This window comes from Hypomesus transpacificus, chromosome 18 (assembly GCF_021917145.1).
Source record: "Hypomesus transpacificus isolate Combined female chromosome 18, fHypTra1, whole genome shotgun sequence".
In the NCBI taxonomy this organism is placed as follows: Eukaryota; Metazoa; Chordata; class Actinopteri; order Osmeriformes; family Osmeridae; genus Hypomesus; species Hypomesus transpacificus.
This window is the reverse complement of record NC_061077.1, coordinates 10087756-10098953: the sequence shown is the minus strand read 5'-3', so window position 1 is coordinate 10098953 and position 11198 is coordinate 10087756. Positions and strand designations below refer to the sequence as shown.

Genomic DNA, 11198 nt, shown 5'->3' with positions numbered 1-11198 from the left:
AGGATGATTGCTCATTAAAGGCGTGTCGAATGTGTCTGTCCGTCTTGACCCTTTCTTCAAAGACACAGTGCTTTGAAGTGCAGTCCTCAGACAGACAGCGCGAGGGGTTGAAGATGCCTCTCAAAGCTCCACAAACCCTCACATGCTGATGAGGCATCAAGACGGGAATGGGGCTCCCTCAGCTCCTATCACAACCCTATGCTGTCAGTCACAGAGGAGAGCCAATGACAATTGCTGACAAGATTGTCATCAAATTACACACGCTCACCAATCATGCTGTCACATAGACACTGGATGATACTTTGGATAACATGAAAACATTCACTACTTTTACCAAATATATGTGCACTTCAAATATTCATATTTGTTGCTAGGCTACTGCTTCCAGAGAACATGTTTTGGTGAAGAACACTGCAGTTGCCACATTTATATAAAGAATTATTGTGAATCTCTTTGAAATATATAACTAATTTAATACTTGTTAAATGATGAACCTTAATCAAAATAAAGCCCATGACGCACATTACACTGTGAGCCACTGTAGGTTCACTGATTATAAAAGTTTTTGCAATAATGTTTCCATGACAATGCAAGATGTCTGCCACTATAGCAATAATCTATTCTCTAATGCTCAATATTACATGAACTGTGTTCTACTCCACTGTTATTTGTCTCAAATATCTGGTTGATCCTGTACTGTAGGTTCATGTAGGGTTTTTTCTCCAATGCCACTTGTAACTAATCTGATTCAAGCAGGGTTGTAGAGTTCCACCTCAGAGATGGAATACATAACAACTGACATATTCCTGAACACAGGCTGACCCCTGGTGTGTGGTTACATGACAGTGTGTGGCATCTCCCCAACATCTGGTAATAACAGCCGGCCAAGTCCAGACTGCTGGGTGCTGGTCCATGCTGCTGGGCGCTGGTCCAGGCTGCTGGGTGCTGGTCCAGGCTGCTGGGTGCTGGTCCAGGCTGCTTGGTGCAGGTCCAGACTGCTGGGTGCTGGTCCATGCTGCTGGGCGCTGGTCCAGGCTGCTGGGTGCAGGTCCAGGCTGCTGGGTGCTGGTCGAGGCTGCTGGGCGTTGGTCCAGGCTGCTGGGTGCTGGTCCAGGCTGCTGGGTGCTGGTCCAGGCTGCTTGGTGCAGGTCCAGACTGCTGGGTGCTGGTCCATGCTGCTGGGCGCTGGTCCAGGCTGCTGGGTGCAGGTCCAGGCTGCTGGGTGCTGGTCCAGGCTGCTGGGTGCTGGTCCAGGCTGCTGGGCGTTGGTCCAGGCTGCTGGGTGCTGGTCCAGGCTGCTGGGTGCTGGTCCAGGCTGCTGGGCGTTGGTCCAGGCTGCTGGGTGCAGGTCCAGACTGCTGGGTGCAGGTCCAGGCTGCTGGGTGCTGGTCCAGCTTTCTGGGTGCAGGTCCAGGTCTTGTTAATTGGACTTCTCAGCTCCTTCTTATAGCCACTTTCCAATCCGATTTAGAACTGAAAATCTCCTGGGCCAGGCTCAAGTTGGTGTTGCCATGGTTGCAGTATTGAGATGACAGCACTGCGTAATTTGATTGTAATTAAAACAGCACCCTGGCCAAATGTGTTTACCTTCTTCTTAATGTTGGAAATCTGTGAATGCATACAACATGTGTCTCTGATTCCCGATGCCCTAAACACAGAACATATTGTCCATACTACAGCTATAAGGTAATAATACTAAGATGAAGATAATCAGGTCAACAGATTCGAACTCAGATATTTGTTGTACTTTCGTACCAGGCTATTAATTCATTTTAATTCATTGTACCATGTAACAATAGATTTCACACACGTAGCAACCATTGCTTCACAGGCTATAAAAAACATGTAATTCGACTGGATATATGTAGGTAGCTAAACATATTACCATAAGCATACCCTGTATATTACAGTCAATTCACTTGCATTTACCACAATTTGTCCTCTCCAGTCTGATACATATTTGTCAATAGCTCTGTCTCTCACAGATTAATGAATGTGTTAAAGGAAGGATGGAGGAGGCATGTGTTTGCCTATTCATAATTGTTAACCAGCTATCAGTTTATGTCCCATATTAAATCCCTTCACCCACACAGTTTGAAAACAGATGCACCTATCCACAGGAAGCTGTTGCATCCTACAAAATAAGGGTAGTTTGGATCTGATGGGGTTAGAGACTTCAATAGAATGGACAGACCACAAGCAGACGTCTTTCTCTCTCTCTCTTATTGTGTTTCTCTCTCTCTCTCTCTCTCTCTCTCTCTCTCTCTCTCTCTCTCTCTCTCTCTCTCTCTCTCTCTCTCTCTCTCTCTCTCTCTCTCTCTCCCTCTCTCTCTCTCTCTCTCTCTCTCTCTCTCTCTCTCTCTCTCTCTCTCTCTCACTCACTCACTCACTCACTCACTCACTCACTCACTCACTCAACCACTCTATCTCTCTCTCTAACACACACACACCACAGCCTGACAGAGTTTTAAGATGGTGACTTTGATGGTCTGATGTCACTCGTTGTCTGTCTGGGGAGGGAAGGGGAGCAATCAATCATTCATTTGTACCACAAAATTAGAGAATGCACTCACACAGAGGACAATGCCAACTCTCTGGTTAGAGAGCATGGTTGCCATGCAGGCCACTTCTTGATTTGAGCACTTATTTTCTTGCCTCCTCCTTGTGTCAGGAGGAGGTCTCCATCAACATCCAACCTCATTAGACCAAGTCCGAACAAATACTTACCATCACGTCTCATTGTGTTGTCTACTATGCAATTACTCATCATACTTGTCATGTAAATACTGGTTTTGACACCATTTGGGGAGAATGTAAATCATAGTTTGTACAGTTTCAAAGACATAAGACAGAATCTGAATAAAACTCATGTGGGGGTGTTGCAACCACACAGGGGAAATCAAGAACAAATGGAGCATTCAACAGTTGCTGCTCTGAGGTAATCATGACTGTCACTAATGCTTCCACCATGGCTGAGGTGGTGATGTGCAGGATCAGATGTCCCCTGCTGGTTGGGGACTGCCTGTGGTGCCATAGTAGGTCTACTGGCAGTTCAACAGTCACACTCACACAGGAAGCTCCAGATGATTGGTTTGATTTCAGATTCTTTCAGGGGAATGAAGTTGAGGACTAAATAGTTTAGATTTTCACACAATGGGAAACCGTGTAGGACAGTCTCTGCTTTTCCCTCTTTGTGTCTTGGTGATTTTGTCACTTAGACACAGACACACAAACACAGACATTTAGACACAGGCAAGCACACGTACACACACAAATGGATACATGCAAACACAAGCATGAAGTCCAAAAGGAGTCCATGGCCAGGTCTCACGATGCAGATATAACAACACACCCTGTCTCAACTTTGCAGCAAACACACTGGGAGCAGGAGCAGGAGGCTCATGTGCAGTTGCCAAGGCAACCGCCCTGGCAGCCCATGTGTTATGCTTTTCCCAGCTTACGGTTGTCATACCAAGAGTGCCGCCATGTGTTATCACAGTTTCCTGGGGACATCACAGTGTGTCTGGAAATCAAAAACGAGGTGTTCCCATCACACGTTTCTCCTATGTGATAGCAACAGAAACGTCACACAAGCTGCTCTTGGTCAAACCATGGCACACAAACTGCCTTTCAACAGGCTTCTGCAAGCCTCAATAAGTTCATCTTTGATCCAGAGCACTGTGTCGTCAGGAGAGGATCTCCTGCGAGGGTGCTAATATGTTGTACATTCCACCATTTTGTGCATTTCACGATTAGCAGATGCCATGTCAGATGTTTTTTACACCCATAGAATCCCAAAAATCATGAGGGGACCACGACGTCAAACAATCAACGTGAGTGTGTTTCATCTAAAACCGGAGAAACAACTCAGACAAATGACTGTGCAGCCCCTCTCTCTGATTTGGAAGTCCAATTAGGGAGCTTGTAGTAAATGACTGGCTCCTCCATGATTCAACAGTCTCTTCTCATAGCGTGTGCCTCCAGTATGAAGTAGGCTCTGGGTCTCTCTCTACTGACAAAGCTCGCAAAGACAAAAAGCTCAAGCTGTGTTCATTCATTATACACTGCTGCTCTCCAAGAGTGGGTTTGGATGCTCCAGAGTTTAGAGAAGAACCATGGCTGTTTGGATCCGATGTGCATCGTCACGTTGTCCATTCAAGTGAAAAGAATGGGGAACGTGAGCCTGGACTCTTAGTTCTGCAGCCATACTGTATTTTAATTAAATCTTTTTCTTCATTCACCTGCATACTAAGTATGAGATTAGGATATACGTTTAAAATGAAAACTATTAATTCAAAAGATTCTGATCAACACTTCATTGATAACAAAATTGCACCGTATGCCCAAAGAAATATACAACACTACAATCATCCATACAATGAATGGAATAATATCACAAATCATCCATGCAGTCATGGATTAATCTAATAAAGATATCTCTTGGTGCAAAGCTTCCGTAAAGCAGCCATTACTGCAGATTCTCATGTGGATAGCATAGCTGGCCGTTCCTCATTGAAGCATCATGGAGCAGAAGTCTGAGGCTCTGTCCAGATTGTACTGTGACTCCACATCCTCCTCATGTCGCTGTCCTTCAGTCCTCCTGGAGGCTGATTGGCTTTGCTCCTAGGCCATTACTTTCTCTGTCAGCCAGAGCTGTGCCACCTCTGGTGCCTCTGAAAAGCACATGAATATTTAGATGACACTAGACAGACAGTACTCTATGAGGATGAGCTGAGGATACAGTCATGCATTATGCATTTTTATTTTGTCATGTCCGAGATGTGACATCACAAACAATTTCTGTAGGCACAGCTGAAAATCTTTTTAAATACAGTACTGTCTTCAGAAAGAAAACGAGGCTTCCTTTTAATAGACAGACAGGCTGCAGCACAACCACAAGGAAGGCTCCAGACAGAGTCATGGAACTTTCCAGTTCTTCACCAATGGTTCCCATGGTAACAACTAAAGTTTCAGGCGAATCTTTTATTTCAGATGAGTATTTAATCGTATGGAGGCAAGGAGATATTGCATTTAAACAAAGAGTGAATTTTTATTTTCAGAAGAATTTGGGTTGCAAACTCAGGGGAAAATAATATATCATCTGGTACTGTATGTCATTAAATGCATTCATGGGAAAAATTTACAAAATAAAACAGAAAAGCCATCTTGGGCTACCATTTCGACAATGTTTATTGGCTGAAGAAACTTTTCACATGGTGTAATCACTCATTCATATGTTTTATATCTGGGGCTGAAAATATGACACAACTGTGATTGTGAGAGATTTCCTAAGACAATGACAGCCAAGGAAAGCTCTAGATAGGAGAGCAGAGATCCATCCAGGTCTGACAGGGAGCTTGAGGGATGTGCCTGTTGGTTCAAGAAGCGGATGATGGGGCTTTTAAGGTCATTGTAAGATGACTAGAGAGAAGAGGCCTGCCAGGCCACCAGATCACCTTGTCATGAGTGCAGCAGAGCGGCATGCTCTATGGGGCAGCTCCATGCTGAGCCCTCCTGGAGTGGACATCAGATCAGATGTGGATACCAAGGTCGTGTCAACTGTGTAGTCGTTTCTGTAGCCATTTATCAATGTCTTTAGCCACAGACATTGTCTCCCTACTGCAGGCTACTCATTGGAAGCCCAAACAACAGTGAAATTAAACACCACATTTCAAATTTTATTAATTTTATTCTACAATACAGACATAGCCCTGTTTCGTAAATAATTGCAACAAATACAATACTCTTGAGGTCTGTCATCCTGTACAAAGTTGCAAACCACACATTGACTTGTGTACTGTACTGTATATTAGTTTTGTTACTGACACATTTCTGCCTGTTTCATGCAAAGGCAGATAAATATGAAACAGCCCTGTAACAAACAGGACAACCAGGACTGTGCACCAGAAAACTGAGAGGAATACCCCAGTTAATTAATAAAGGCAAGAAGCATTGTGAATCAGCCCACAGCAAACTTAAATTATCGTTATGATTACATTGACAGCACAGACAGAGTTGTGGTACATTGACACAAACATTTAAGTAAAGTGAAACTCAGTGCTGATTGCCTTCATTCATTATTGAACAGGGGCCTGATTGGAATTGTTAGAACTGGCATCTTCTGAAATATTTGGCACTGCAGTCTTAAAATTCCTCAGAACAGTAATGTACTAGCAAGTGGTTTAACTGTTACAATCACCACAAACAGGAAGAAGTAAATCCACATTATTCCAGCTGCCTAATATATAAAAATAAGCTTTTTACTTCATGATGAGCAGGCAGTACTGTATAGCAACAACATAGGTACAAATAGCAACAGCAAAATGTTTTAGCATTAAAAAAGGTAGTCCTTCATTTGTCATCCTATAAAAAACAAGTTGTTCTTTCATCACTGTAAAAACAGTATCCAAAAGGTATTGAATATGTTAATAACTCAAACATGGCATTTGGCCATTCATTGTGCACGTCATTTAAATGTTTACAAGACACAGGACAGTAAGAAAGGGATCAGGCAATACACAAAGAGTGTTTGGATTTGTTTTCTGTCAAGTACATATTACAACATTGCCTTTAAATTGAGTTGTATTCCCTTTGAATAATCAATAAGGAGTCATGAAACCCCATCTATTGCACATTCTTGAGAAGAAGAGCAGGGTGAAGTCTGTTAAACTATTTTCTGTTTCAGAGTCAGCAGCAGTAAACAACTGGGGCCACTGATTACACAGTGAATACCACATATTCAGAAAAGTGCTTTTTTGTTGAGGGAGGGTGGTGCGGAGCGAGTGATCATTCAGCATCCTTCAAACTATTTCAGACATCATCTGGTGCCTTTTCCATTGCATTTTTGGGCACATTTTCTGTGCTGTCATCTTCAATGACAACTGTAAAAAGGAAAAACAGGAGTAGTAATAACAGTGATAAACGTCTACATACAATCATCAATAGTTCATGTACAATACTGTGAAAAGTAAAGGACGTATTTCACATGATCTCATTCATTAATGAAGGTTTGGTTTATACATTTTCGATGCATGTTATTCTATGTATTTCTGAACACACGCCCACGCGCACACACGCACACGTGCACAGATGTGCATACAGTATACGAGCTGCTGTCTCTCACCTCGTTTGCTTCTCCCAATTTGCCCCAGTTTAGGGGGTCTTTTATTCTGAGCAGTGCCAAAGAAGTTATTGGTATCCTGCAGGCGACAGGTGATGGAGATTTGTCCCTCCTCCTCCTTACCTTCATAGTGAGACATGTTTTCCTCTTTGTAAGGCATCACCTCTGACATGACGTCTTTCCCAAACGAATGATCAATGATCGATGAAGAAAAAAAGTGGACGTTAACGACGAAAAATAAACCATTTAAATGTTACCTACCGGTAACAGAGATACACGCCTATATTGTGTTCGCTTTGAGTACACTATACTCCAAGTTGAACGCACTCTTCACGTTTCAATGGATCGTGCTTTTGCAGACTTGTAATATGATAATGTCCGCAAAAAATATATAAAACAATAGGCTAAGTTAGACGGTTGAACAAGAGAGATGCAAATACTGACGGAGAGCGATGCAAAACACGTTCCCCAGGAGCCCAAGCCGCAACAAACGATACGTCACCGAGGTAGAATTTTCCTGGTGTCCACAGTCGCTCTGCCCAGACTCAGTCTACTGATTCCCTCACATCACTCAACTAATACAGCTACACATGCATTTTGTATTCAACTGTGTATATTTTATTTTTCTACAATATGTAAGCTATGCTGTTTTCATGAAAAACGTAAGATTACTTAAACATGTCACACACAATTATGTTTTCACCTGATCCCGCTCCTACATTATTGCTGCAATCTTGGTGTTTTGTTGTACACAGGCAGACATCCCCCTCTCCTGGCATCTGTGAGTTTCCTACATTCATGCCTGGGTGCGGTGAAGGTAGTGAACGTAAGAACTGTTTCCATCACAAAAGCGGCATTCTTTAATTTGATTCGATTTTTACTAAATGTTCCACAGACCAACCATCACCATACACTGATAAAAAAATCTTCCATTAAATTACCACAAGTCAAGGTTCTCTCACAAGACAAACACTTTCCAACCCTTTAAAGTTCATTTAACAAGACCTTGGTATGAAAAAGAATAATTTGGTGATGATGACCATTATGGCTCTTTGTACAAAACAAAATACAGAAACCAACTTATTAAGGCGCTGAGCACAATGCATTTTAAACGCATCGTAAATTCACTGATACCGATTGTCCAATTAGCTGTTGTAGAGAGGCACCACCCGGTCTATAGTCGCCCTGCAGATGGGACACTTCTTTGGCTCTGCCAGGGCCTGGTAGCACTGAAAACAGGCACACACGTGTCCACATTCCAGGAACACGCAGGAGCGCTCGCGGCTCAGGCACACGGCGCAGGCGCTGGGAGACACTGTGTCCTCCTCCACATTCAGTTCCTGCATGCGAGCTCTCTGCTGCTCCTTGAACTCGTCCAGCACGCTCCTCTCCTTCCCCCTCCGCCTGCGCTGCACATACTGCTTCCACAGCATCAGCAGCAGCGTGGTGCAGGCGGCCACTCCGAACACCACGGTGAGGAACCTCCACATCCTCACGCTGCTCTCCTGCTTCTTCAGCAGGCCTTCATAGTCCAGCCGACTCAGGAAGTAGCGGAAGCCCTGCTTGGGGGGCTGGAGCTTCACCAGGTTGTTGTCCAGAACCAGCTCCCCCACCCCCGTCACGTTCTCCCCCAGACGCAGCATCTCCTCCATCTCGTGGATGCCCTTGGGCCGCTCCCCGCTGATGAAGTGGCCAATGACGTTGGTGAAGGACTGCACAGACGGGTGGAAGTTCTCGTAGGTGGTTTCCAGGTCCAACTCTGCTGAGTCGAGTGGACGCATGACACGCACTGTAGTAGTCACGGCCTCATTGGTGGATGCAAGGTCAAAGGGCACAGTGTTGGTGCGCTGGTGGATCACCTTCTCTGTGTCATTCCTTTTACCACACAAAGCACGAAAACACTCAGGATGCAGTCAATCCCAATTTGGTTGTGTTTTATTTATTTTCTATATATTGTAGCAACCTAATTGTAATGCTTTTAGGTCACTCTGGGGTAATGATCCCCTTCACTGTCATCTTAACCTACCAGAGATGTGTGGTGCGATTCCATACCATTTTCTTCTCCTTCAGGGTCAATCTCTCTATAACACCTTTGCAATTGTCCACAAACTGGCTGTTTAATGTCTCTTTTACTGATTTCACCACACCTGGATTGAACAAGGCAACATGTAAAGTTATTACTTAATCTTAAATCAATTTGAGCTATAACCATTCTGATCATGCTCAGCAAATTTCAACACACCTTCAATCACAGCATATTGGACACATTTCCCCGGTGCTTCAGACAAGATGTTATTTAGATCTTGATCAATAGTCACCTTTTTAGCATCCTGTATTACAAGAATGATTAATATTGTTTTAATTTGAAAGTGCACAAGCAAAGTATTTATGATTACAGATTATTTTGGTGAGTTACCTTTAGCCTAGTAACTATTGTTGCCCTACTCTTGTAGACAGAGTAGAAGAGAGCCGTCAGGGCTGAGCTGGTGGCCAACAACAGGACTTGCCCAGTGGAGGGCTTCCCAACGGGATCCATCCTGTGATGTCCCGTTTGATCTGAAACATATCACACCTTCTGTCAGAGTGCAGGTGTTGTTTGGTCGGAAATTGAACAATGAGAAACAGAGAAGGGTGAGAAAAGCGCGTTTGGTACTGTATCATGGAAAAAGTCTAGCTAATCACAGACACATTAAAAAACAATTAACCTTAATAAAAGTGGACTAACTGGAGCCCACAATAATGGGAGAAATACGTTGCTAAAGTGACCTTGACAAAGAAACAGAATATTTCAGCAAAGCCAAACAGATCTGTTGAGTGTTTTCTTAAAACTGTAACTAGTATCAGGTGGTACATTTCCAGCAAGCAAATATGCTTTTGAAAAAATGCTTTCATACAGTAACGCTATATTGTGATACTGTTTTAATGTGTTTAACCTGACTAGCTACAGTAGCTTGTATAACGAGCTTGCTAACTATCAGAAACCAATTTTGAAACTATTAGTTTCAAAATAGTTACATTATACCAAACCCAAACTATTTTATGTGACATCGATTTACTAAATGTTTAAAGAAAGCTCAAAACAACTCACCCACACGGCACACAATATTTTCTAGCCGTCAATGTAATTTCCGGGGATTTGTGTTGAAATTTCAAAATAAAAGTTCAGGAAAGATATGCTATTTTGTTAGCCAGCAGGTGGCAGTATTTAACAAGTTAAGGTTTTCTGACAAACTGAAAGGGTGGGGAAAAACTGTGGTCTCCTTGTACCAGATCATCTTTATGTAATTCTCCATCTAACAAGAAAATGAAGTACACGAAGTAGAAGTAATTTTTTGTAAAAATGTTAAGGTGCTATGTGCGTGCAAGAACATGCATCACCTTCTGTGGCATTCTATTTTGTGCGGGACTTCCTCAAGAACATTGTGTACTTTTTCCAAAAGAGATGTGTTCTGTGGATAAAGGACAAATTCATGAATTCATTCATTCTGATGATGAATACAAATCAGACATTTACTTTGTTGAGGCTTTGGTCAGACCCTACCTTGAAAACAAATGGAGCAAGAATAATCTCACACACATTTTTACATTTTAGTGTATCGACAAGAGAATATTGTTTGTCTAATTTTCCTGTGTCATTGAAGGAAAAAAACACTGTGTGATGTCTTAAAGAAGTACAAGTAGGATATTTTGTAATAAGTCAGAGATAACCATTTCCAAACATGTATGAAACAGACAAAAAAACATTTCCCATTCTGATTCGCTATCATAAATGTACACTCTCATCCCAACAACCATGATGCAATAGAGATGTGCCAATGTGCAATAGAATAGTGACGTGCTGTGAATTATTTAGTGAAAATATAAAAGGTGTCAGTTGCTTTAAGTGAGGAGATGCATGAAGTGGAAAGCTTCAAAACCATTCAGCTGAGCCCTCTCAGTCTGAGGACCATAAATCTACTGAGTCACTCTCAGCCTCACGCTCTGACAGCAGCCATTCTCTCACCACCATTCTTTAGCCAATCATAACCAAAGAAGGATTTGCATTAGATCTTCACATTTTGTCAGCTCGTTTCCACAC

The 11198-nt window shown here is 42.8% G+C and overlaps 2 protein-coding genes across 2 annotated transcripts; both read right to left on the bottom strand.

Moving 5' to 3' along the window:
* Positions 1 to 5676: 5676 nt before the first annotated feature.
* On the bottom strand, positions 5677 to 7618 carry camk2n1b (calcium/calmodulin-dependent protein kinase II inhibitor 1b). The gene is made up of 2 exons (XM_047040387.1): positions 7124 to 7618; positions 5677 to 6881 (listed from the first exon to the last, which is right to left on the bottom strand). The coding sequence occupies exons 1-2, from the start codon at positions 7290 to 7292 to the stop codon at positions 6811 to 6813; spliced, it is 240 nt and encodes a 79-aa protein (XP_046896343.1). The 5' UTR covers positions 7293 to 7618; the 3' UTR covers positions 5677 to 6810.
* A 129-nt stretch (positions 7619 to 7747) lies between these two features.
* Positions 7748 to 10260, bottom strand: mul1b (mitochondrial E3 ubiquitin protein ligase 1b). Its single transcript, XM_047040072.1, has 5 exons — positions 10209 to 10260; positions 9537 to 9676; positions 9363 to 9450; positions 9147 to 9267; positions 7748 to 8995 (listed from the first exon to the last, which is right to left on the bottom strand). Exons 2-5 carry the CDS (start codon positions 9654 to 9656, stop codon positions 8266 to 8268), a joined length of 1059 nt encoding a protein of 352 aa, XP_046896028.1. The 5' UTR covers positions 9657 to 9676; positions 10209 to 10260; the 3' UTR covers positions 7748 to 8265.
* Positions 10261 to 11198: the final 938 nt, after the last annotated feature.

Coding starts and splice junctions, on each gene's coding strand:
- camk2n1b (XM_047040387.1), bottom strand. CDS start 7,292: ATGTCAGAGGTGATGCCTTACAAAGAGGAAAACATGTCTCACTATGAA. Junction 6,882..7,123: donor AATTGGGAGAAGCAAACGAG/GTGAGAGACAGC, acceptor TCCTTTTTACAG/TTGTCATTGAAGATGACAGC.
- mul1b (XM_047040072.1), bottom strand. CDS start 9,656: ATGGATCCCGTTGGGAAGCCCTCCACTGGGCAAGTCCTGTTGTTGGCC. Junction 9,451..9,536: donor CAATAGTTACTAGGCTAAAG/GTAACTCACCAA, acceptor CTTGTAATACAG/GATGCTAAAAAGGTGACTAT. Junction 9,268..9,362: donor CCAATATGCTGTGATTGAAG/GTGTGTTGAAAT, acceptor TGTTCAATCCAG/GTGTGGTGAAATCAGTAAAA.